The sequence below is a fragment of the Vipera berus genome (assembly GCF_964194415.1).
Source record: "Vipera berus genome assembly, chromosome: 2".
Taxonomy (NCBI): Eukaryota; Metazoa; Chordata; class Lepidosauria; order Squamata; family Viperidae; genus Vipera; species Vipera berus.
The window spans coordinates 71283134-71309272 of NC_138203.1; the positions used below are offsets into that span (position 1 = coordinate 71283134).

The following is a 26139-nucleotide window of genomic DNA, read 5'->3' on the forward strand; positions in this document are numbered from 1 at the left end:
ATCCATTTCTGAGTATAATTTACAGATAGTCCTTGATTTATAACCATTCATTTAATGACTGTTCAAAGTTACAAAAAATGACTTATGACCGGTTCTCACGCTTATGGCTGTCATAGTATCCCCACAGTCATGTGATCGGTATTCAGGCACTTGGCACCTGGCATGAATTTACAATTGCAGCCTGCCAAGGTCATGTGATCACCTTTAGTACCCTCCCAGCCAGCTTCCCACAATGGGGGAAGCTGGATTTGCTTAACCACCTTGATTAGCATGGAAATTTTGATCCAGTTGTGGTCATAAGTCAAGGACTACCTGATTTGCTTTAAAAATGTAAAACCCTCTGTTTTGTCAGAGTACAAAAAGATAAATTCGTAATTAAGAAGATTAAGAAGTGTTTCAAGGTTCAATTGGCTTAAATTACAGTCTTTTGGAAATATATTTGACAAAAAGGTTTGACAATTATATGTTAGTGTGCAAAACACATTCTCTAAGACCTGTGGATATTTCACATCAAAAATCTTAATTGTGCTGCCGAGGTGCAAGCCAGCCATTATATGCATATTTTCAAAAAAACATTTGCTTTAAGCAGTCTTTGGTATAGTATTGTTTAATTAGGCTCTAGGCCCTTTTAATTTCCCCACTTACATTTTAAAATGTAACTGATTGACTTGTACTTCACATCTCCGTTTTGTCTTTAACTTTTGATATTATCAGATTTATGCCCTGACCTTGTTTTGTACAATTCATAGTAGTGTACATAATATTCCCACCTTCTGTTTTCCTCACAATAACAATCCTATACGACAAGCAATTTTTCATTTGCATTTATCCTAGACTGGTTTCAGTCAGGGTTGATGGGCGGAAAAGGTCAAGCCCATCTTTGTGGGGTGCCATGGGGTTTGGGGCCTTCCCCACTTCTGTTTAATACCTATATGAAGGCACCGGGTAAGCTCATTTGATGGTATGCAGCACGATAGTGTAAGTATGCTGATGACACTCGGCTGTAATTAATCCAAGTCATTTCAGCCAAGTGATGCTTGTTGGTATCTGGGTGCTGTGAAGGTCTGAATGGAGAAGAGCAGGCTTCAGCTGAATCATAACAAATGAGTTTAGTGCTGAAAAATGGTATTGTGGTACCCCAGCCAGATCCAGTATGCAATCTAGGGGGACATTCTGGACTTGTGGCTCTTGCTTTAGGAACAGGTGGCAGCCGGGGAGGGTATTTGCACAACTTCAGATTGCATCCCTTGTTGGATTGAGCAACACTGTGCACAGGCAGTCATGCTTTATTTATGCTGTGTGCTTGGATTACTGTGGTGCGCTCTATTTGGGGCTGCTCTTGAAGAGCATCTGGAAGCTGCAGTTGATCCAGAATGCAGCAGCAGAAACAATTATGGACTTGCCTAGATATGCCCATTTTACAGCATTGATTCCTGACTACACTGGCTCTTAACAGGCTTCTGGATGCAATTCAAGGTGGTGATTGTCACCTACTTGACACAGGGTCAAGATATTTAAGATGTTGCCTAACCCCAGTTGTCTCTAACAAGAGGGGTGTGCTCTGGGTTCCATCTGTGGGACCCAGGAACTATGTCTTTTCTGTCATTGTGTTTGCCCACTGGAACACCTTTACCTCCCCCACCTTTCCCATCACCTCCCCTACCACCCCCATTTTCCCAGGCATGAGATTCATGAGGTTATGTGAGGCTGTGAGTTACGCTGATAGGTTCAGTTATCTTTTTTTGGTCTCTTCTTTACTGTGTTCTTATTTTTATTTTATACTATTATATTGATGATTTGTAATTGTGTTCTCCACCCAGAATTACTTATGTGAGATGGGCAGCCTAATAAATTCAGCTAAATAAATAGTAAATAAAATCCAATTTGGGTGTGTCAGACATTCTACTGTAATGACCACCCTATTAATTAAATCAAGGGCTTACTTTGCTGTCAATTGCTGCTTACTGGCATCAACTCATAATTCTTGAACAAAGGAACTCTAAAGATAGAATCAAATGTGAAAACTTACAAAGAATTTTAATTCTGTATCTGAAAAGAAGCCATGACAAATACCTTGAATACCTTACTATTTTCAGGCAATAGCTGAGTAGGAATTTACTGTCATAAAACAAAAAAATATAATATAGAAAATAATCTTTTATTTTTTTTTGTTCTATAGAGTTATATATGTGTGGCTCCTTTGCCATGGAACTGAAGTCTTAACTGAACCATGGTTTTCTCAATTTTAATGTTCTGAGTCCACGTTAAACATAAATTAACCACAACACATGGGTTTGCATTTATTCTAGCATGTTGTGTGGATCCAGCAATATAGAGCAAGGGATGCAGATATCTACATTAGGTTGTTAAGATTTATATTGAGCTGCCTGTCATAATGACTTTTTAAAATAAATTAATTTTACTTTTAATATAAATCTAAAAGGAAACCCCTACATGGTGTCCTTTTCTGAATTCTGAGAAGTAGTGGGGGGGAAAAGATCTGTGTTGGGAGCAACCTGTCCTACATTTCATACTCAAACTGGTGCCATCCCAATGTGTTGGCCGTGCTGACTAGGAATTCTGAGAATAATAATTTGAACACATCTAGAGGGAACCAGACTGGGGATGCAGGTAGATATCCTCTTTCATGGTCTTTCCCCTTCAAGCTTTACTGTAAAGTCTCACAGAGTATCCACTGCAAGAGTAAAGTTTCTTATGCTATAATCATTATGGCTATGCAGTTTCCAAAAAGGGCTTCAGAGTGCAGTTGTAGGACATAAGAATAAAGAAGCTGCCCATATGTAATACTGAATTTTCTATTTATTGTTCCTTTCCCTTTTAATTATGAGCTTAAATGATTTCTTTAAAGTCTTCCCTATTTGTCCCTTTTTTATTCTTCAGAGGCAGTCTCTTCAGTTAAAGTGTTGTCTTTTATACTTCTATTTTTCCACTTACAGTATGTATCTTTTTTGGCCAAGCTACAGATAGCACCATTCATGTACAGTTGAAATTGGGAGGAATTTGCATGGAGATAGGTTTTAACTTTGGACATCTCATCTAGTCCAGATCAGACTGTTTTTTTGAATACTAGTACATAGAATTCATAGGTTTCACAGGCCTTACTTTAGCAGACTTCAGATTTAACTGTCAAAATCTGCTAGATCCATAGGGACGCTGCTTACTTCCATCTCCTCTGCCTCCTGGATGTGTCCAGTCCAAACATTTGGGTAATCCTTCTTTTTCTGATTAACCCATTGCTTCTTGGCTTCAGCTCATCTTCAGTTTGCTGATCCAGTGGGCTCCTTGTCTATTAAGGCAAATTAAATATGATCACTAATTAAAAAGTACCACCAGGGGAGTGGGAACATTTTTAGCACTTTTTGCAAAAAAAAAAAGTCTACCATTGAGTCCAAGAAATGAATAACTCTAGAACTCAAGCTGTTGTGATAAGTGCCTTAGTACCTGCTGGACATTCCATCCATTGATAATGCAGCCATGGCAACTAAGATTGTATTAATATTCCATACCCATAAGTTTGTAAAGGTACCTTCTGATCATTCTACAAAAACTTTGAATCTAATAATTCTTAAATAAAAATGTTTTACAAATTCCAGCCAAGATTTATTCCACAACAATGAAACCTTGTTTAATTCCGATAGAGGAAAATATTTGTAGCTCAGAGTTGAAATGAGGGGTCCTTTGCGCTCCCTGAACTTGGTTGTTACCAACTTCAGAAATAACCAGCAAAGAAAATATATCCATGTCTCTGCTTTTTATGTATCGGAAACATCTTCTGAGGGAGCTAATACTATTAGAACTTACGTGTTGTTACTTTTTTCCCCAAACAGAAATGCCTTTTTTAGCCTGCAGCATGTTTTGTTCATAAATGGCCTTTGTGCAGAATACAGAGAATGTTGGCCAGCCTTTTATTTATTGTTCAAATTCAAATAACTAAAGGAAACAGGTATTTTTATTTTATGTGGAATGATTTGTTCTCAGAAACATAATATCATATCTTTGTGACTAAAGATTTACTACATATTTACAAAAGCAGGGAAATTTGGAGAATCATGTTAATCATTTTTATAAATTATGAAGTGTGTGTGTGTGTGTGTGTGTAAACTGGCTTTGTAAAAATAAGGTTTCCCTACGATATGCTACTAATAACCAAAGGTTAGAAATCTTTTCTGGTTTTGAGTGTCATTATGTGATGGTCCAAGCACCATGTTTAATTTCAGTTTCAGACATGTCTCTTATGGATCTGCCATTGATCTTGCTATCCATCAGCTCTGTCTTGCCAGCTGTTGTGATATAATATGATCTTAGTGACAGAGAAATATTGTTGTATCCCATATCCTTCCTCAAAATTAATTTAATAAGGGAGTGTCCTGCATTGCTACAGAAGAGATAATTTGTACCTGCAAGAGTGGGCTATATGTGTATTGATAAAAGTTCGTAGTGTGTGCATTGGGCTCAGGATGAAAATTGACAACTATACATATCTAAGATCAGGCTTTGCTCATAACCCGAGATGCCTAAATAGCAAATACAATTTTGCATTGGAATAGGAACAATTCACTCTTGACATCTGTTTCAGATTGAAATTGAGTTTAAAGGAGATTAAGATAAATGATATAGATTGAAAATCCAGGCGCAAATCTTGGTTTAGTTCCTCTAAAATCTGTGGCTAGTCTGATTTCTCTGGGGGGGGAAAACTTAGGTGAATAAGCTTACAGGATTCCTGAGCAGCTCTGGATTATAAATTGATTAGATTTATTGTGTTGAATTTCAATCCTAAATCCGTAGTAGGATGACTACAAAAATCCATCTTTTTCTTCTGCATTTAACTAAGAGGATATTAGTTGTAAAACTTGAGCGGAATTTGTAGTTCAGCCTAGCTACAATGGTTGAACATAGCCAGCCAGGGATACATAGACATAACACATGCTCTTGCTGCAGTGTACAGCCAGTAGAGGGAGTGAAAGTTAACAAACTTCCCCTATTGGCATATAACACTCTGCCTGATAAATTAGTGTTAATTGGACATACTTCTGTGCATCCTGTTCCTGGATACATAGTGTAATATTTGTTTGGTTTGCTTATTAGAATAATAACTACATAATGGTGTTTTAGTCAGGTTTCCCAGATTCCCAAAGATCATGTTAGATGGAAATTTTAGGAGTTATAATATCAAAACATCTGGAGAGTATTGATTAGAAAACCATAACAATAATTTGCTATTTCACTGTTTCATTCAAAGCAAATAATGCATACTGATTATCTCTCTTTATCTTGTGTGAATGTTCATCCCTGGTCTGCCTATTACAGTGGTAACTTGATTCTCCTTTTTTGTGCCTTATGAGCTTAAACCAGGGCACACAACTTGAACCAGTGCCTCTCTGAATTGTATAAAATACATGGGAAATTTAACTATACAAGTTGTAAAAACTACAACTGTACAAGCTTTAATTAATTGGATTTAATTCTTGTTTTAGTCCTGACCTGTTTTTACCATGTTGCGTCCAATATACCACTTGAAGACTAAGTAGCTTTCAGCATAAAAAAACAGTTGCAGCCTTTCTTTAAACTCTAAAGATGAGCAATTCTTATTTTTAATAACTTTTTCCTGGATAGATAGAATAGTGCAGGAGTGTCAACCTGCTGACCCATGGGCCGGTTGCCTCATGCGGAGGCTGCGCCCCACCCCAGCTCCGGCAGTGCAAAAAAAATTGTGATACGTCGCAACACATTACGTGACACGGCGAGTTTGACACCCATGGAGTAATGTCTTAGCCTTCTGGCATATTCCCATACATTCATTGGCCGTGGCTTTTTTATAGCTGTGAATCAAGGCAGAAGAAGCTATTCTTTTGTGTTAGCTGCAAGTAATATATTTTCATTTTATGCTTCAAGTGTTAGCATTAATTTTTTATGTTAAATTATAAGGTTTTCTAGGGCAGTTTCCATAAAGCCCTCTTCAATGACTCTTTTGTGGATTTTAAACAGTTTTGAAATGGAAGTGTATGATTGTTAATTTTATTGGATAATTTAAAATATAAACATGGGCAATCGTGTTTCACCCTCCCCCAGTCCTATTGTCCAACAGTTCTGATTACAGAGCAGTGTCTGAAGTTGTCCTTGGGCTATCGTGAGTTATTTATAGGAAAAAGCAGCACCTTTGCAGGGATTCAGCTTTGAAGAAGGTCAAAGAATGGCTCCTCTTGTCAGGGAAATGCACCTGAAGAATAAAGATATAAACTGTTCAGCCCTGGATTTAAATTTACACCCTGGAAAGTTAGAAAAGAAAGTTTTATTTTAAAATGCCGCCAGTCACCCATTGTCTCGGCTTACCATATATCTTCCTGACTAAATTTTATGAAATCCTATTAAAATAACTTCTTCAAGTTGAATGCAATACATTTTCCACAGACATTTACATACGCTGTATATAGAGTGGATTGAACCAATTACCCACCTGCTGGGAGCTTTCTTTTCATTTTCTGCTGTCTTTAAATAATGGAGAGGAACTTAGGAACTTTAGCAAGTCAGTTCAGGTTGGCATTGTTTAGAGAGGCTGGACCTGAAGCCTCTTGTAGCAGAAAAGGGGCTCTGGATTCAGCTTTGAAAAAGAGTCGAGAATGGTTCTTGTCAGTGAATTGCACTTGGAAGAATAGAGATTGAAAGCCTTCAACGCTAGATTTAAATTTACAACCTAGGGAAAAAAAGAATTATCTGTCAGAAAAGAAACAGTTACACTGCTTATTATAGCATAGTTCATACCTAGCTGCTTTTATCCCTATCCCTCCCCTCCTCTTTTGGAGAGGGTCCTAATGGCTACCTGGACAAATTTGGAAGTGATTTGACGTTGCCTCCTCTTTCCTAGGGCTGAGAGGAAGGGGGACTGGTCCAAAGTCATTCAAATGGCTGGATTAGAATTTATGGTCTCCCAGTTTCTAGCTTAATGCCTTCTAATGCCTCCCATTAGAAGAATTTAATAAAGCCAGTAACAGAAGACTGCTTGACCTCAGAGCTATTTTCCCCACCTCTACCCACTGCTGATAGATTTGGGGGATATAATTGTTGTGAATGTTATGTTGCTCATAAATAATCATAATTCAATTGTCCTTTCAGGAAAGCTAAAATTTGTCAACCTTATTTTTCTATAAGGGGTAATTTGGTCATTTTTCATCTTGAATTTCTTTCCTGTGGTATTACTCAATTAATTTGTTTTATTTTAGCAGCAGTGGTCAGATTATAAAGATAATACAGAAAATCAGCCCCCCTCCCTTTTTGACAGCTTCCTTTACTACTGTTTTTAAGGAGAGATGTGGGGTGGGGGCTGATTTGCCTAAATTGGGAACAAGAAGTTGTAGGTAGAAGATTTTATAGAATACTTTTATGCTGCAGTAAAATGGAAAGAAACAACAAATACAACTTCCACACGCTGGAGTAATACAAAAATTGGCCTGTTCTTTCTTCCTTCTCTTGCTCATGAAATAATGCTGTTTATAAATTCTTGGTATCTTTTTCAAAGACATTCTAATACATTCATTTTCTTGAGTAGAGAGAAAAGAAACAATTTTGCTTTTACTCTCCCCCCCTCCCCAACTGCTACTTTTAATTGTCCATTATGCTGCTAATTTGGCTAGCATGTAATAAAAACCTTCCATTTTCATTGACTTGCTCTTCCATCCCTCTGGTTATAATCAATATACATATTTGAAATGGGGAAAATGAGGAACTCGTCCCAATTTGGTCATGGCCTATTTAGAAATTCATGGTTCTTTCTGTTTTGAGATCTAAATCCAGAGTGCCATTCTTCGTTAAGGTTTTAATTGTATTTAGGAAACAAGCAGACTGTGTACTCAGCTGTCTCTGATCAGTTAATTCAACCAACAGAAAACCATTCACTGCTTGAATTAAATTGGAAGGTGACTTCAAGGTAAATCTGATGTGGCATGATAGATTGAATTAACTATTTCAAACCTGAAACCTGTTCAGTGAGAAATGTTCATAAAGGCACATACTTGCCACCAAATTACAAGATAGCATTGTATCTTGAACATTGTATGCTCAGATTCCTCACAAATACAGAAAAAGAAAATAATAAAGGTAACATGATCTCCTCTTTGAAAAACTCCTTTTTACCCCATTTTGAAAATAAACAATACTGTACTTTTTATTCCTATAGAATGAGAATCATTTGCATTCTGGCTACATTGGCATGTTCATATTTCATTGTCATCAGCCAAGTTAAGAATGAATCCAAACCTGTGTACGGAGGAACACTCCTGCAAACAATCATACTACACCTTTAGTTTTATCTAGACATCTTCTGCCTTGGCAAATCTGCTTTATGGCTCCCATAAAATAAAGAATGGATAATTGGAGTTCGTCTTGCTTCCTGACTCCTTCTAGATGAACAGGTAGAAGCCATTGCCAAAGGAGTTTGTGCCCAACTTCAGTTAATGTTTCTGTTGCTGGCAGGTTACTCATGCCCTTAGCATCAGCCGTCTAGGCTACTGTAATGTGCTCTGTTTGGGTTTGAGAATATTTGGAAAGTCCAGTTAGCTCCAAATGCAGTTGCCCCTGCATTGCGTTGGTTGCCAGTCGGTTTCTGGGTTCAGGCTCGTTCTGTGTTTTTTTTTTAATCTATAAAGCCCTTCATGGCTTAGCACATGCCAACCTCAACCTGCCAAATTGAATCCAGCAGGGAGAAACTATTGCAAGATCCACACTTTGAGGAGCTTCAGGGGACTTTATATTGCAGCACCAATACTGTCAAAGAGCTTTCCGGTGGCAATCAGGCTGGCTTACGTATTTGCTGGTTTTTCGCAAGATTCTAAAGATTGAACTTTTTGGAGGCCCTTCCCCTGACTTGTTGCAATATTGTATTTTTATTGTGTTATGTATTTTTAATTTTTATATATATTTTGCTTTACAATATAGTGTATTGTATCTTTTATGTGAGCTACCGAGAGTCATTTTTATTGCAGTGGCATGGAAATATGTTTTATAAATAGTAAATGTGAATCTTCTGATTATGTGCTTTTCTTGTATAATGCTCTGCAGGCAATATAGGAAAAATTCTCTCTCTCTCTCTCTCTCTCTCTCTCTCTCTCTCTCTCTCTCTCTCTCTCTCTCTCTCTCTCTGTGAAAATACAAAAAAGTCTTTAAAAATATAATAACGCTCTCCCTAATTAAAAACCCTACAATCTGGCAATCTGTATGTAAAGTATTGTATGGTCACTGCATAAAGTAGGCTACTGTTTGAATAACAAATTGAACCTTGACCACCTGATCAACTGCAGTGCAAATGTGATGCCCTTTGGAAGGACTCACTGGAGAAGAGCCTAATGATGGGAAAGAGAAGAAGGGGACGACAGAGAATGAGGTGGCTGGATGGAGTCACTGAAGCAGTAGGCGTGAGCTTAAATGGACTCCAGAAGATGGTAGAGGACAGGAAGGCCTGGAGGAACGTTGTCCATGGGGTCACGATGGGTCGGACATGACTTCGCAGCTAACAACAACAACAACTCTACCCAAAGGATATTTATAAAAACAGACTTCAAGTGTAGTATCTTGAGGTTCTGGATTAGTAGTAGTAGTAGTAGTAGTAGTAGTAGTAGTAGTAGTAGTAATAATAGAAATAGATAGCCACAGTAACAATGTTTGAAAACATGAACTTGAGTAAGTGTGACAATTGCTGGTCCCTAGTGCTTGCTTACTTTAGACCAAAGGTCCCCAACCTTTTGGGCACCAGGGACCGGTTCTGTGGAGAGAGGTTTTTCCGCAGACTGGAGGGTACGTGGTTTTGTGTGCTGCCTGCATCTCACGGATGGGGCTCTGCTTGTTTGTGCAGACCGGTTGCTGGCATGCTGTGGCCCGGTACTGGTCCATGGACCGGGGCCTGGGGACCCCTGCTTTAGACACTGCTTCCCCAATTTTTTCTTTCATTACCCAGAACCATTTATCAGAAAGTTCTTCTTGCCACTTATAACATCTTTATTTACGTGTCCCTCTTGTGATTTGATAATAGGTTCGTGTGTCATTACCCAAAGAAAAAAATACTTTTACCCAATTTGGGGTGATTTATCCCGATTTGGGAAGCACTGCCTTAGACTATGAATAATATTTGATTCATCTATACATCTTATTACCTGTTGGCTAGGTTTTGAGATAGCTTCCTTAATAACAGAAGTTCATCTTGATCATGGTTGCTGGCAATTATAAAAAGGTTTTAACTCCCCACTCCTGCCCCTGCCATTAACAATCCTGATCAAAAGAGTGAAAAAATTGAGATTAACTTTTCTTAATATGAATATTAAGATTAAAATTTCTCTCCTCCTCTTCCCTTCAGTTATTGTTTCCCAGTTGTTACTTGGGCAAACATTTAATCCCACCTAGACTGGTTTTTATCTGAAACTAAATTCCAAATTCTAGACAGCACACTAAAAAGCAGAGACATCACCCTGTCAACAAAAGTGTGTATAGTCAAGGCTATGGTCTTCCCAGTTGCAATGTATGGCAGTGAAAGCTGGACCATAAAAAAGGCTGAGCGCCAAAGAATTGAGGCCTTTGAACTCTGGTGCTGGAGAAGACTCCTGCGAGTCCCTTGGACTGCAAGGCGATCAAACCGGTCAGTCCTAGAGGAGATCAACCCTGACTGCTCTTTAGAAGGCCAGATCCTGAAGTTGAAACTCAAATACTTTGGCCACCTAATGAGAAGGAAGGACTCACTGGAGAAGAGCCTAATGCTGGGAAAAGTTGAGGGCAAGAGAAGAATGGGACGACAGAGAATGAGGTGGCTGGATGGAGTCACTGAAGCAGTAGGCGTGAGCTTAAATGGACTCCAGAAGATGGTAGAGGACAGGAAGGCCTGGAGGAACGTTGTCCATAGGGTCGCAGTGGGTTGGACACAACTTTGCAGCTAACAACAACAACAACAACAAATTCCAAGACACAACATCCAAAACTCAGTAAAAAAAAATGCTGCTTGGTTTTTAAAGATCCAGCAGTGCAGTGTGTGAGCAAGATCAAAGTCCCAGCCCATATGTAGCAAGAGCAGGATTTTAGTTACACAATCTTTTTATCTTGACTTTTTTTATTTGCCCCCTACCATGATTACCCTTAATTGTTGGAATTACACTTTCAAGTAAGAATGGCTGAAAAAATATCTAGCCTCTGTTTGGTACAACCCCAAATCCGCCAGTCCTTGTCATTGCTTTTTCACACAATATTCCTTAAGTCTACATGTTTATAGGATCAGAATAAAATTACTGGTGATGGAAGAAGAAATCACGCCTCCTTCACACATTAGAGTATTTTATTTTGTTTTACTAAAAGATTTCATTTCATCTTTACGCCTGCTAGCATCCATGAATTAACAGTTGAAGCATGTCAGACTATGATTAAAATGCTATACCTTTTTCATACATAGCTTGATTGGAAGGTTGGAACTCTACTTAATGAAAAACTTCTTATATCCTTAGAGGACATCAGGTTAATAGTTTCAGCTCTTCACAAGAATTGCTTTGCTGCGGGCAATGCAGATAGGAATTATATTCAACTGCCTCTTGAACATGCTTTTCTCTACTAAGTCTTTGTTATAGTCCTGGTAGGGTTAACATTCCTGCTTGATTGATTTGTTTCTCCATTGGAATGAATAGCTTGCCTCTGGGATGGCTTAAACTCCTCTGTGATGTGTGCCCCAAGGACCATTCCATTTCTTTAAAGGTGTGAAGTTCACAGAAGCTGAATGGTGGATGTTTGCTTATCAGGCTCCTTCTTTCATGTCTGTTTGTTTCCATTTTGAATCCATCTAGAAAGCTGAATCTACCTAGAATCTCTCTATGAAAGTTGAAAGTGTGAGGGGAAGGGGGAGAAGAGTGTGGGGATGGGGTCCCTTTGTTTAATTTAATTTAGTTATCTTCAATTGTCCTGGCCACTGCTTAGAGAGAGTTATAGCTAATTACCACCTCTTGATTTAGCAATGAAGCCTTAAAATAATGTGTGCAAGCAATTCCAGTAATGAGTAGTAATGAAATTGTCTCCCCCAGTAGTACTGCAGTCAGTGGGATTAGTGGAAAGAGTAATGTGTTGTTTATCCCACTCATTGTTAAATTCAGAGATTTGTGACTTTGTGTTAGTTCCGTGTGATGAATTTGTTGATGTGACAAATTTCAAATAATTTGGAAGTACCTTTTTTAAAAAAAGACATTGCAGTAAACTATGTCTACAATTTATATTTTATTTTAGTGTATGATTTGATGATGGTTTCATTGAGCATTTCAGTATAAAAATACATTTCTGCCACTTTTCATAACACCTGTCTGCAGGTCTTAAACCAGATGTCTTTTCCTGGGACCCCCCACCAACCTTGACTGTGAATTGGGTGAGGGGGTCATTTTGCATTCAGCTGACAAGAATATAAGATACTGTTAAAAACAAAGGAATAGAGGCAGGCTAAGGTTAGACTGAAAAGCATGGATAAAAATGGTGTCTTTGAAGCTTTGCTAACACTTGGCAGGGGTTGCTTGCCCGCTGATTTTTAACCTTTTTTTAATGACTAAGTAGGACTTCTCTCTCTTTCCCTTTCCTTTTTGGTTACCTCTTTCCCATGCTTCACCTCCATCCATTTTATTCTGCTCCCTTTCCTTTCTCTTTCTCACTGCTTATCTCCATACTGGAATTTTTTTTTTCATTTTCTTTTCTGACTGTTGAGAGGGAAATATGTTCACACTTGTATGTTCTGTGGGGAAAGATGACCTACGTTTGTAAAAGAGAATTATTGGTATATGCAAGTACAGGGCTAAGTAATTTTATGAATAGGTTACTTTATTTAACAAGCAATTTATTGTAATCAGTGATTAATAATTAAATGAATATTGATTCATTTTTTCTTGTCCCTGCCTCTTTTTTTGAAATGTGGCTTCTGGCAGGTATATCTAAAGAGCTACAAGCATATAAAAACAAATATTTTACCTGCACACATTTTTTTATTCTCTTTTTTTTCCATGTAGTTATTTATACTCTTTGTATCCTCTTCCAACAATTTCTTTTCTTGATGTTTCTCATACTGTCGGTCTAATCAATCTGCCTATTCTGTTCTGTTGGACACTTAGTCTTCCTATTTCATTCATTCTCAAATTATTGTTAGTGGTTTCTGTTTATGGTTAACACTTTGGGTAACTTGATTTTTGCCATTCCAGTGGTAGAGAATCCTTACTTATGAGACTTTTTTTTTGCAAAAGTGGAAATGCCAACAAATTGCGCATTTTTTTTTTATTGAAAAGTTTTAAAATACAGTTTTCCTTTAAAAAACCCCCCTTCCCCCTCCCTGCTCCCCCCCCTACCTCCCCCCAACCTCCCTCCCTCCTCCCCTCCCTCCATCCCCCCCTCCCCCCCCCCGACTTCCCAGAGCTAAATACAAGGTATATATCTATAAAAAGGCAATCATAAACAACCATATACTACCCACTATAAAATCTAAAATCCATTACTCTCTAGCTTATATAGGATAAGACACACCTTAAGAATATTAACTATATATAAAAAACTAGAATAAAAAAGAAAAAAAAACGAAAGAAGACTTATTCGAATGCTACATAAACAAATTGCGCATTTTTTATAATTGTTGAAATGGGTTTTAAAATCTCTTCTCTTTTTTGTATGTAATAAGGTGTTCTTTTTGTAACTTCTTTACAGCCTCAACGCACAAAATGTCAGTAGAATAGGTGAAAAACCTAGTAGAACCTGCCATGAACCATTTTGAAGGACCACCCGAAGGAGAGGTCAGTGATGAACTAGGCAGTAGAGAAGTGAATGAATCTGTAGAGGCAGACCTAGAACATTCTGAAGTAGAAGAAGAACAGCAGCAGTATGCCATTCATTACCCAAGATGTGCCAATGGCAACCGTGAACGACCTTCTAGGCAAGAAGAGGAAAGCACCTTAGCACGGTCAGCCAGCACTGAAAGTGGCTTCCATTATCATACTGACACTGCTGAAGGAGACGTCATAGCTATAGCAGGAGACAGCTATGAAGGTGACAGAGTGCTGGAGAATGAGGACGAGAGTGCCTATGGGGTGCAGTACCGACCTGAAGCAGAAGAGTACATTGAAAATGCTGAGTCAGAGCACGCCGAAACCATTCATAACCGAACTCTTCCCAACCACTTGCACTTTCATTCCATTGAGCACGAGGAAGCCATGAATGCAGCGTATTCTGGGTATGTGTACACTCATAGACTCTTCCAACGAGGGGAAGATGAGCAGTATGCCGAGCCCTATGCTGATTATGGGCTGCAGGAACATGTGTATGAAGAGATAGGTGACACACCTGACCTTGATGTGCAGGAAGGTCTTAGGCTGTATGAGCAAGAGAGAGAAGAAGCTGACAACTATCGAAAGGAAGCTTTGGGTGCACGACTCCATCATTATGATGAGCGCTCCGACGGGGAGTCCGACAGCCCTGAAAAGGAGGCAGAATTTGCCCCGTATCCTCGTATGGACAGTTACGAACAAGAGGAAGATATAGACCAAATAGTAGCTGAAGTCAAACAAAGCATGAGTTCTCAGAGCCTAGACAAAGCTGCTGAAGACATGCCAGAAGCAGGACAAAATGAGGACACTAACATTCCTGCTAATATGCGCCATGAAAGTAGCAATCAGGTTTCAATGAATGCTAGAGTACCTGTTAATGCAGGCGAATCAGTGCAAAGATATAGTAAGGAAAAAAGGGATGCCATATCACTGGCAATTAAAGACATTAAGGAAGCTATTGAGGAAGTGAAAACAAGGACTATTCGTTCACCATATACTCCAGATGAACCCAAAGAACCCATCTGGGTGATGAGACAGGACATCAGCCCGACCAGGGATGGTGAGGATCAAACACCACTAGAGGGAGATGTGAGTATATACCAACTTTTGAATTGCCTTTTGAAAGCAAACGTCAGAATTTTCATTACATTATTACTTTATATTTATTTGTTTTAAATGTGCTTTAAAATTATAATTATTAAAATATGAACTTCCTCTTGGCTATCTTTTGATCTTTGTTGTATATCAAAGAAAAAGGAAGAAAAAAATAAATTAAGATGGCTTCTATAAAACATGAACTTTCTTGGTAAGAATTCTAAGCACTTGTGCTAATGAATTTGTTTTTGTCATCAGTGTGTTGCTGTGCAGGAACAGAATATCGACGCTAAGCTGTTGTTAGCCCTTTTGAAATATGTGACCTTTTAAATCATCCATATAGCAGATGTTTTCCTGCCATAATCCACATAACATTGTTCCATAGTTCTTTTGACAATATATATTTTTTGCAAAATTTTCTTGCTTTCAGTACAACATCCCTAATTCCCCATTGTGGTATTTTTATGTTTGGTGTGCTAAAGTTCCAGTTTTAAAAAATTTCTATGGGAATTTAATACCAGAAAGGTGCACATAATAGATTTTGGTAGAATTTATTTGTTTATTATAATTTATTGACTGCCCAACTCCAGTGGACTCTGGACATTGTATAAAGCTTAGGAAAAATATGAAAATAGTTAAAAACATTGAATCAAGCAGACAGCCCAGACTAAAATAATTTAATACTCTGATAGAACAGAGTATAACTCAGGATTGGAGTGTTGGGATCATTGGTGCTCTCTGAGTTTGGTTGTTTTCTTGCAGACATTTCAGTGATGATGTTACCTAGTTTGGTATTGAAATGTCTGCAAGAAAATAACCAAACTCAGCAACAATGACCCACAGTTTAATGTATAGGAAAAATGACAAAATAGGGACATTTAACAAATAATAAATATCAACCTCTAACCTGGAATCAAAGTGAAATTTACGAAACTTTCTGAAACCCCAGAGTGGGTGCCTCCCTAATGTCTGGGAGGGATGCTGTTCCAGAGGAAGGCACACTCCTAAATGGCAGTGTTTTAATGGGGGGGACCTGGAGACACTCATCTTCTGGAATGTACTCGACAGGCAAAAACAGTTGGAGACATGCAGCCTCTGTATAATCAGGCCTTATCCCATACAGAGATTTATACGTACGGTAATAATCAGACCTTGACTTGCACTCAGAAGCCAACTAGCAACCAATACAATTCGCATAGCAGTGGTAAAACATGGGCATACTGAGAGGCACCCATTACCGGGTGGATAACCTCATCAAGTGGTTTCAGGTTGATATTAAACAGGATAGGAGAGAGTGTCAAGCTATGATGTATCCCACACACGAGGGGCCACAGATGCAATCTCTTCCACCTTGTCTGTACTGGCTGGAACTGACCATTATGAAACAAGGTGAACTACTGGGGCACAGTGCCTCCCACTCCTAATTCCCATAGCCAGTCCAGAAGAATAGTCTGGTTGAAGTGTAGAAGGTTGCTGAAATATCAAGGAGCCGTAGGATGGAGGCACCACTCCCATCCTGAAGATTCCACTAAGAGTCATCAGCAAATATGACTAGTGCTATCTTTGCATGGTACCTTGGCCTTGTGCCAGATTGAAACTGGTCCAGATAACATCACAGGATTCTCCAAGATCCTTTGTAGATGTCGTTCAACTACCTTTTTCACAGTCTCCATCAGAAAGGGAAGATTTGAAACTGTCTGATAACTTTCCAACAGAGATAATTCTTCAACCATTATCCAGTGATGACCTCTTGAGGAAGGGATTTATTGCTACCTCTTTCAAGGCTGGTGGGATCACCCTCTCTTTCAAAGAGGCCCAAACCGCCAGATGAACCCATCCCATGGTCATCTTCTGGATTGTTTTAATAACATAGGAAAGCCAGGATCTAACAAGCAGGGGCCTGGACTAATAGGCAAGAACATCTTGTTCACTTTCTTGGGCATAAGAATCAAACTCAGTGCAGATAATATAACAAGATAATATCACATTAGAACTTGCCCAGTCAGAGTCCATCTCCAAGCTAATCTGAGTGATTTTGCCTACCAGATCCATAAATGTTTCTCATCAGAGTGTTTGAGATGATCCTGTGGCCCAAGAACCCCAGTAGGTCATCCTAAACAGGGTTGAAATGCAGCTATCAACATTATGCAATAAGGGTGCAGAAATAGTGATGTTTTGCTCGCTTATTGCTACAGTGAAAGCCCATATATGGACTTTTACACTCAGGTTTGGTCAGATTTGCTCTTTATATTTCTCCAGTGGTACTCTTATGTAAGTTGAATGTATTCATTTGTCTATTAATCTGCTAGGATTATTTGCGGAATGTCATAAAATATTTTGGAATATAAATCAATGGTGACACATCTTGTGTTTTAGACCACTGTTTAAAAGGTGTGCCAATTAGGCTCAGAGAGAAGTAGCCTGCATCAAGAAATCAACAAACAAGCCAAAAATGAGGTTTCAGCTCCAAATGCTATATTGCATATTTGCTTGCTCCCACAAAGCATGCAATATCCATTTAATAGAAGAAAAACTGTGTTGTTTGTACGTATGCAGTCAGGCAAAACACTCATTCTGTATGCCCGCATATTAAAATATAATTAACAAACAAGCAAAATTGTGTACTCACGATACACAAACCAGAAGCAAACTTCCTAGGAAAGCACAGGCAAAATGAATGCATCCTCTATTTTTCTTTCCTAAGGATACATTTAAGACCCCAAAGCCTTACATTTTAAAAAATAAATATAGTGCTGAAGAATTAGCACTTTACTGCATGTAGGTCACTCAGTTAAAAAGCAATGTAATTTTGAACATTGGAAGGGAAGATCAGGAGCGGTGCAGGTCTCGAGGAATCGGTTCTTGGGCTCCTTGGTGATCGCAGATTGGGTATTTCAGACTTGTGAACTCCAGATTCTATTCTTCAAAATGAAGTGGTTAGAACAGAGGTGTCAAACTCAATTTCATTGAGGGCCGCATCAGCATTGCGGTTGCCCTCAGGGGGCCGGGTGGGTGTGGCCTGGGTAGGTGTGGCCTACTGGGTGGGCGTGGCTAGAGTGCGTATGGCCTACTGGGTGGGCGTGGCCAGTTCTACATCATTGGCATCAAGGGTGCCTATGGGGGCAGGAGTGGGACAGATCTGAGGGTCTTTGGCAGGAGGAGGGTCTCTGGGCCAGGGCCAAGGCAGTGGGGGCCATTCCCTCACTGTTTCCAGGATGGCTTCGTGGGCCGCATGAAACCACTTCGCGGGCCGGATCTGGCCCCCGGGCCTTGTGTTTGACATGTCTGGGTTAGAACATTTGTGAAATAGAACTATTTCAAACTGTATGTGACAATGGCATTTTGGACCCTCACAGTTTTTCTGATCAGAGGCAGGTTTCCTTTAGTAACCATTATTATTACCACCGTTTAGAAACCATCAGCTTTAATACATATTATTTTTATTTAGTTTCCTCAGAAGACATTGCATTTTATGCAGGTATATGTTCTATCGAATAAAGGTGTTCCTTACTGAGTTTACATGTCCTCTGTTTTGGGACCAATAGAGCAATGACTTCATACAGTGAATACCTCTTAGCCATGTTGAAGAACAGTTGGTGACAGCCTTTGCTTGGTTTGCAAGCTTCAGACAGCACAGATTTGTTTTCATACTGTTTTGAAAATTATACACATGGGTAATATGGCTTGATGAACTGGAGTTTTAACATTTTTTTAAGATAATGTGTGTTTTCACCTCTTTGTTGAGGTAATACTCATTCTATTTTTAACTTAGTTCTTAATCCGATGCTAAGAGTTATTTTGTAAAGCTTCTGGGTTTTTTTTTCCCTACAGCAGGGACAATCTATTATTAATAAAGGGAATAGAGAAGGTTGCACTGAATAATTGAGTAGGTTTCAGGTGCTGCAAGGGGCTAAAGAATTGTGACCAGCAATATGGATGTGATGAAGTGCTTAGCATTTACTTTTTTTAAAAAAAAGGTTTTGAAGTTGCACTTCAGAACACACTGATGGGAGGGCATTTTATTTAGTGCTAATGCCTAAAATTATACAATGAGCATCTGCATCCCAAAATAGCACACACTTTAAGTGCTGTAATACTCAGACCTTTGTTAACTTATTAATTGTCCCGTCCTCTTAGTTCAGTGTCTTTTATTTTGCAAGCAAACTTAGTTCAGCTTCTATTACAAATAAATAATACAAAAATGATATAAACAAACACCCTTGATTTGAAAATTGTAGTAGCCACAAGAAAACCATAATATAATTGTGTCATATCACTTTGGCTTTTTTAATTTAGATTTTTAAACAGACATAATGAAATTCAATTTACAAGAGAATTTAATAATTTTGTTACATGTCATGAGCCTTGGTGTGTGTGTGTGCGCGCACGTGCGCATCACTCTTCAAACTTTATATGCTAGAACAGGGGTGTCAAACTGCTGGCCCGTTGGCCAGATGCGTCACGCCAAAACCATGCCCACCCCATTGCTGGCAATGGGAAAAAAGTTGCGATACGTCGTGACACATCACGTGACATCGCGAGTTTGACACCCGTGTGCTGGAAGATGTTTATTGTTCAGGGCCAGGGGGCTTAGTATAGATAGAATATGTTACAATCTGTATTACATAATTATACTTTTCTACAAAGTTGGGATAAATTCTTTGCAGAGCACTTATGTTATCCTGTATTCAAACTGGATTTGCAGATATTTGTATTAACATGTTCAAATCATACATTACATTCACACACACACACACACACACACATATATCTCACTCTTAGATTTTGGTGAATAACATTACAATGAATGCACTCATTCAGTGACTATTTGAACTTGTGATGGCACAAGTGGTATTTACAACCAATTCTCAAACATTCTGGCCGTGACAGCTCACCCACAGTCATGTGATTGCAATCTGGGCACTTGGCAATCAATCTGGATTTCCAAACATTGCCATGTCTTGTGGTCACACAGTCACAGTTGTGCCCTTCCCTGCTGGCTTCCCACAAGCAAAGTCAATGGGGAAGCCAGCAGAAAGTTTGTAAGTTGTAGTCATGTGAGGCCACGACTTAATGATCTTCTTTTCAACAGTAGTGGGATCTGCCGTTGCTAACCAACACAGTCATGTGATGTTGAAATTCTGTTTCCAATGTACCAGTGTTAAGCAGGCAATGTCTAGAGCTTTGTTTCTCTTCCTACATTTATTTTATTGTCATATCATTTTTTTCCCAATTTTTTCTTCTCATTCCTGGTCTAAGACTGATTCTTGATGCAATATCACTAAAATGGTACGTCTCACATTCAGAAGCTCTCATTCTTTCAATTTTTTATTTTTGTTTATGTTAGATCAGTCATGCTGTTTGACTTATTTCTTTTTGTGTGCATACAAAAGACTAATGTTTAAATCATGTATTTGAAATTATGCATTTGATATTTTTCTGAGCAGTATTTGCAAAACAATTACCATTTCCATTGATGTTGGCTTTCCGAAAGACCCATTTCACCAATATTACTTTTTTTTGCTCATGCAGCTCTTCGGTGCAGCCTAATTCTTAAGTCCCAATAAAGAAGCCACTACATTTGAAATAACCCCATTGCCCTGTGCATGTGATCATTGAGTGCTTCCCAAATTCCTTCGGACGGGCTGGATTTCTGCTGGCCTGGAGATATAAAAAAAGTGAAGCTCTTCCATTTAGTTAATTGCTTTTGAGCAGTCTGAAGTTGTAATGGTGTATGGAAAAGACCTTGGGAGGCAGAGGGAGGGAAAAGATGCTGCCTACAGTCAGAGAAAAAGATCAGAAGACACCCTCCCTAATTCCTCAAGCTGTAAAAGAGATACCATCAGATTTGCAAGAGTCCATTAATATAGCCTTACAGTGAAGTATTATTATCATATCTGGTTGGGGTTTCCTGTCTAGCGTGCCTGGGATGGCTGACAGAAGTCCAGGAAGAGTATGCTTGCTGAATGTGGTAAATCCTATTTTATCTGTGTCTGCAGTCTTAACAAAAATGCACATGCTATATTACACAAATACCTAAAAACAAAATGAGATTTACTTTACATGTTATACAGTATACAGTAATAGCATTTTATTGATTAAAACAAAAATTTCATTTATGCTGGTATGTATTTACTTCTGCATTACTCACAGAGTTTTAAAAAATAGTAGAAAGGATTTAAAAATTTATCATTGGTTTTTAAAAGAATTACGGAGAAAATCTATCTCTATGGTTGCTTTGACAATGACCTGATGACACATAATGAATCAATTTAAAATGAGCTAAATAATCTTAATGCTTTTTCTGTTTCACATGTTGGTAATAGTATTTGCTACTGTATTGTTGTTATTTGGAAGCCACTAGTAAGGATTAAATTCTGATACATATAGGCTCCTGCAAAGCAATAAATAAAAAGAGTAGACAACTGACAGCCTTTTATGGAGCAGAAATTGTTCGTTACAGTAAAATGACCTTTTTGCAGCTATTAAATAACAGAGAAGGTTATCTACATAGGTAGCACAGCAACATCTCCTATTACTGGCTTCATTTTCAAGTCTTGAGTGTATAATACCACTGGAAAAAGCAATTTGCCGCCATCTGCTAGCTAGTGGATTATTTTCTTGTTGAACAGCAACATCAAAATGGAGAATTTCTGGATGTACCACACTGAGTATCTTAGGAGCATGGTAGGTAAATTATATAAATAGAACAAATAGTGATAATTGCTGCTGCCCGATGCATGTTTACTCAGGATTAAATCCTAGTGATTTAATTAAGGTTTAGCCCCACATTAGCAGGTACAGGTAGCATTCACTGAAATGATTTTATTAACATAATTCCAAATTGTTAGTAAGATTGCATTACAATAAAAATAAGTTTGTTAATTGGACATAAACTATATTGATTATATACTTTGCTCTGCTTAATGTGTGATGTAATTTACATATGATAATTTATGAAAAAGGAAATGCATATTGAAATTAGTAAGTTAATATTTGTACTGGTATTTTTTGTTGAGTGAAAATATTATGTCAGTCGTAGTACAAGGTCTTGCACTTGCAAGAGGGCCACAGTTTTCAACAAAGGCACTGCTTATTGACCTGATGTGTCAGTACTAACGATTCAGAGTAAATTGCCCATATTTTGTATATAGATCTGATCTTGGCAGCTTTGTATCAGCAACAGAAGTACATTCAGACAACTATAGTCTTTTGGTATAATAACAATGTAGTACATAGGAAAAGCATACATCAAGAAGCAGGGAAGGTGAGCAGAAAGAAGATGGGAGTTTCCTCCTTACTCTCAAATATAACTGAAAATGAATTGGGCATCATTTGGACCTCTATGTGATGAATGAAGCAAGAATAAAGGGGTAGGTTGTTTATCTTCATTTTTCAAACCTGTTGATTTCCTTAACTATCATGGGTAAACATTACTGGAACTGAATCCGAAATTGATAAATAATCCAGGTTTTGAAGAGAAAATGTTATTTTCTTATTTACATAGATTTGAAGAATGCCTGACTCCCAACAATTCTGAGCATACATAACCAAGTCTTGCATCATCCTATCCCCAGACCTGGAAAACAATCCAGGTTTTCAATACTTTTTGGAATATCCTCAAGGTGGAAGCCATAAGAATTTGGATGAGCAAGTACTTTAGAGTACCTTGAGTTTTCACTTGTCATCTATCAGCAACTGCTTAAATGCTTTGAAGCACTTATTTCTTTAAATTCAAAGTACTGCTCAAGCTCAGTATTACAGTTTGTGATTTTCAGTTTTATTTCTTCATGAGTAAATATAAATCTGAAGGTAGCATTGTGAAATTCAGTTAAATTGGTAATTTTACACATGCTGCAGTTTGCAGAGTTTACTATTTTTTTTGGAACCCTCAATCCAATTTTGAATCTTGAGATCAAAATAGTAAAATGTTTTATGTTACTTGCTCAAAATTTTATTTCCTTGTATGCCCTGTAGTCTCCATCTCCTGATCCATCTTCACCTCAAGGTGCTGAATCATCAAGTATACAACATCATCAAGATGTCTGTGGTACAGCAGAAACCCCCACCAATAAGGAGGTAGAGTGCAATATTCTTAAAAGCGGTGCATTTACTAGAAATGTTTTCCAAGATTAATTTTATGTTTGCATTACACAAACTGGAAATATGACTATTTTGGATATGTATTTCTCTTCTTTAAAGATTTCATCACTACTTGCAGTACTTGCTAATAAATTTCATGTTTGTCAGTAAGCAGGCAGGTTTAAAAATAGGTTACTAAAAGGTTTCCTTATTCTCTTTTAAAATATCTTCCATAAAGAAGAAGTAGAAATTGTATTTTCATGTCATTTTACTTCCTACTTTTTCCATAAAGCAATGTTTTTATTGCTTTGTTATATACTGATAAAGTTATATATTTTGTAGTATACTGGCAAAACATAGCCATTGCTGTTTTTTTCACACACACACACACACACACACACACACACACACACACACACACACACACACTAACAATGGTTTTCTTTGTAATGTTTATAATAAGTCCCCTTTTTGTTCTTAAAAGACAGCAGAAATTTTGATTCTTTGGAATTCAGTCTATTCAGCTACGAGAAAGCACAAAACTAGCAGCTGAAACCAGATTCATTAAGTCATTTATGCTTCACCTGCTTAGATTTTTGAATACTACTACAAAATATGTACCCTAGAAGCAGAAAAGATTTCTAACTGACCAAAAAGATGAAATTCCAAATATCCCTATATAATCAAATACAACAATTGAGCCTTTAAAACAATGATGCTACAATATTAATAATAGATGTTTGCATTTATACTGTACATGTGCTGCCACCACATGGCTGTTTTGAAGTAATTACAATGTGGGCAGTCAGACCCTCCTACCCTATGATGTATTTCCTCTTCCCTCCCTTTTCTGGGATGGATTTCCTCCTCCTTTGTCTCTGGAGAGAATCCCATCCTCCATTATTATTCAGCTAACATGTGACAACAGCAGACTTGTCCAGACGCTGGGAATATTACCATTTTCTGAGCTTGGGGACACCTTGGAAATATCTTGGAAATGCTGTACAATTGTCATCTTAATGCACTCCACCTGCTGTATTCAACTCTCTACATGCAATAAAGGTATTTCTATATGATAAAAGGTGTTTCCACGAGTTCAAACTATCTGAAGAGAGCTGTTAATGTTAAGGAAATCTGCTTATCTAGACCATAGAGGTCTTATCAAGAGATTAATTAATGTACAATGGCTTGGATTCAGAATAGTCAGAAAATGTGTTTTAATTCCTTGTGTCTGCAATTCATATATCTGGATGTTTCTGCAATCAAGCTTAGGCAGGAAATGTAATTGGAATTCCTTATATCTGCAATCTAAAGCATACACAGACGCTGAGAATATTACCATTTTCTGACTATTCTGGATTCAAAGCTGTTGTACTGTAATTAACCCCTTGATAAGACTTCTATGGTCTATATAAGCAGGCCATTACCATTAACAGTTCTCTCCAGATAGTTTGAACTTGTGGAAACACCCTTTATCATATAGAAATACCTTTATTGCATGTAGAGTAAGATGACGTTTGTACAGCATTTCCAAGATATTTCCAAGGTATCTCCAAATTCAGAAAATGGTAATATTCCCAGCGACTGCACATCTGCTGTTGTCACATGTTAGCTGAATAATAATGGAGGATGGGATTCTCTCCAGAGGCAAAGGAGGAGGAAATCCATCCCAGAAAGGGGAGGGAAGAGGAAATACATCATAGGGTAGGAGGGTCTGACTGCCCACATTATAATTACTCCAAAACAGCCACGTGGTGGCAGCACAGTACACATTTCTCATTATATTTGTTTCATATTATCAGGACTGTTAAATTATTTTCTGCAAAAGTAATTATTGTAAGTTGTGAATACGGCACTAAAGACTAAGTGTTAAGTTTTCTAAAGTATAGGAAACTTGCTTTTCTAAATTCTGTTTGGAAAAAAATAGCTTTTTTATCCAGTATCAAAAGAATGAATCCAGTAACTACCTCTGAAAATCATTCATACTTCTATAATTACTTACGGAATTCCTCAGGGTTAGTATATTAACATTTACTGTGACAATGAAAATTCCAATATGAATCTGTTCTCTGATGCCTCCAGTCAAGTTTTTCTTCAGTACCATATTTTTTCCTTCATTTTCCCCCCATGATATTTGAAACTTAAACTTGTAGCTGTTGGAGCAATCTTTTAGGAAAGACCCAGAATTTCATAATCTGCTGTGTTATGGCCAAAGTGGGGAACATTGTAGTTGCAGTTCTTTAAAGTAATCTGCCAGGGGCCACATTGGAGGGCAAGCTAAAGCAAGTGAGTGAGATCAGAGCCCAAAGTTAGTTGTGACATGTTTTATCTCTGACAATTTTCCCCTTTTCTGTTTTTTTCTTCATTCCCTTTTGTAAGAGAACCTAACACAACCAACACCAATGGTTCAAGGTGGTGGAGAGTGGAATAGCATTATATAATTTTTTTTGTATAAAACCAAATACTTAAATTAAGGCAAGATTACTTACGGAATCAGAATATTGCACGCAGTGCTCTTTGTTACAAAGATTATAAATTTCATCCTTTCTTTCACCATACATATTCTATTTCAGAAGGAGTCTAGACTTATAGTAATAACAGTAGCCAGAATAATAATCAGTTAGATTAAGTTTGTGCACATCATAGTAAACTGTACTCAGAAACTGTACATCTAATTCGGCTGCTTTATTATCACGCCTATTTGAATGCAGTAGACAATGTACTATAACCTGTTCATTGCAATTGTATAAATTATTTAAAGGGCTTATAAGTACAAAAGGATCAAAAATAATTGCAGACATGTAATGGATCCGTGATGATCCCAGTGACAATTTCTTCTCTAGAAACAGATGTCAGAATTTTTCCTAATACTTAATTTTCAGGAACTGCCTTGTTATCAGACTCTTTTCTATTGTTCAGTAATAATTTTTTTCTCACTTGGATCTGCTGTTTTCTTAATCCAAGCTATTGCAGCATTGACAAATCTATTTACTTTCAAACAAATCTTTATCACATCAAAAAATCATATATGTAATAATAACAAAATAATAAACCATATAATTTGATTGACTTGGTCACAAGATTCTTGAGATGAAGAAGCCAATAATAGAGATGCTCTTCATTTATTTTAAGTTAAAAT

At 37.7% G+C, this 26139-nt stretch overlaps 1 protein-coding gene across 1 annotated transcript in view; it reads left to right on the plus strand.

Moving 5' to 3' along the window:
• Positions 1 to 26139, plus strand: part of APBA1 (amyloid beta precursor protein binding family A member 1) — an 81113-nt gene that overhangs the window by 28260 nt on the left and 26714 nt on the right. Inside the window, exons 2-3 of the mRNA XM_081320574.1 lie at positions 13708 to 14912; positions 22896 to 22997. Of these exons, the coding sequence (XP_081176700.1) occupies positions 13761 to 14912; positions 22896 to 22997 (1254 nt within the window). The 5' untranslated portion in view covers positions 13708 to 13760. The remainder of the gene's footprint in view (positions 1 to 13707; positions 14913 to 22895; positions 22998 to 26139) is intronic.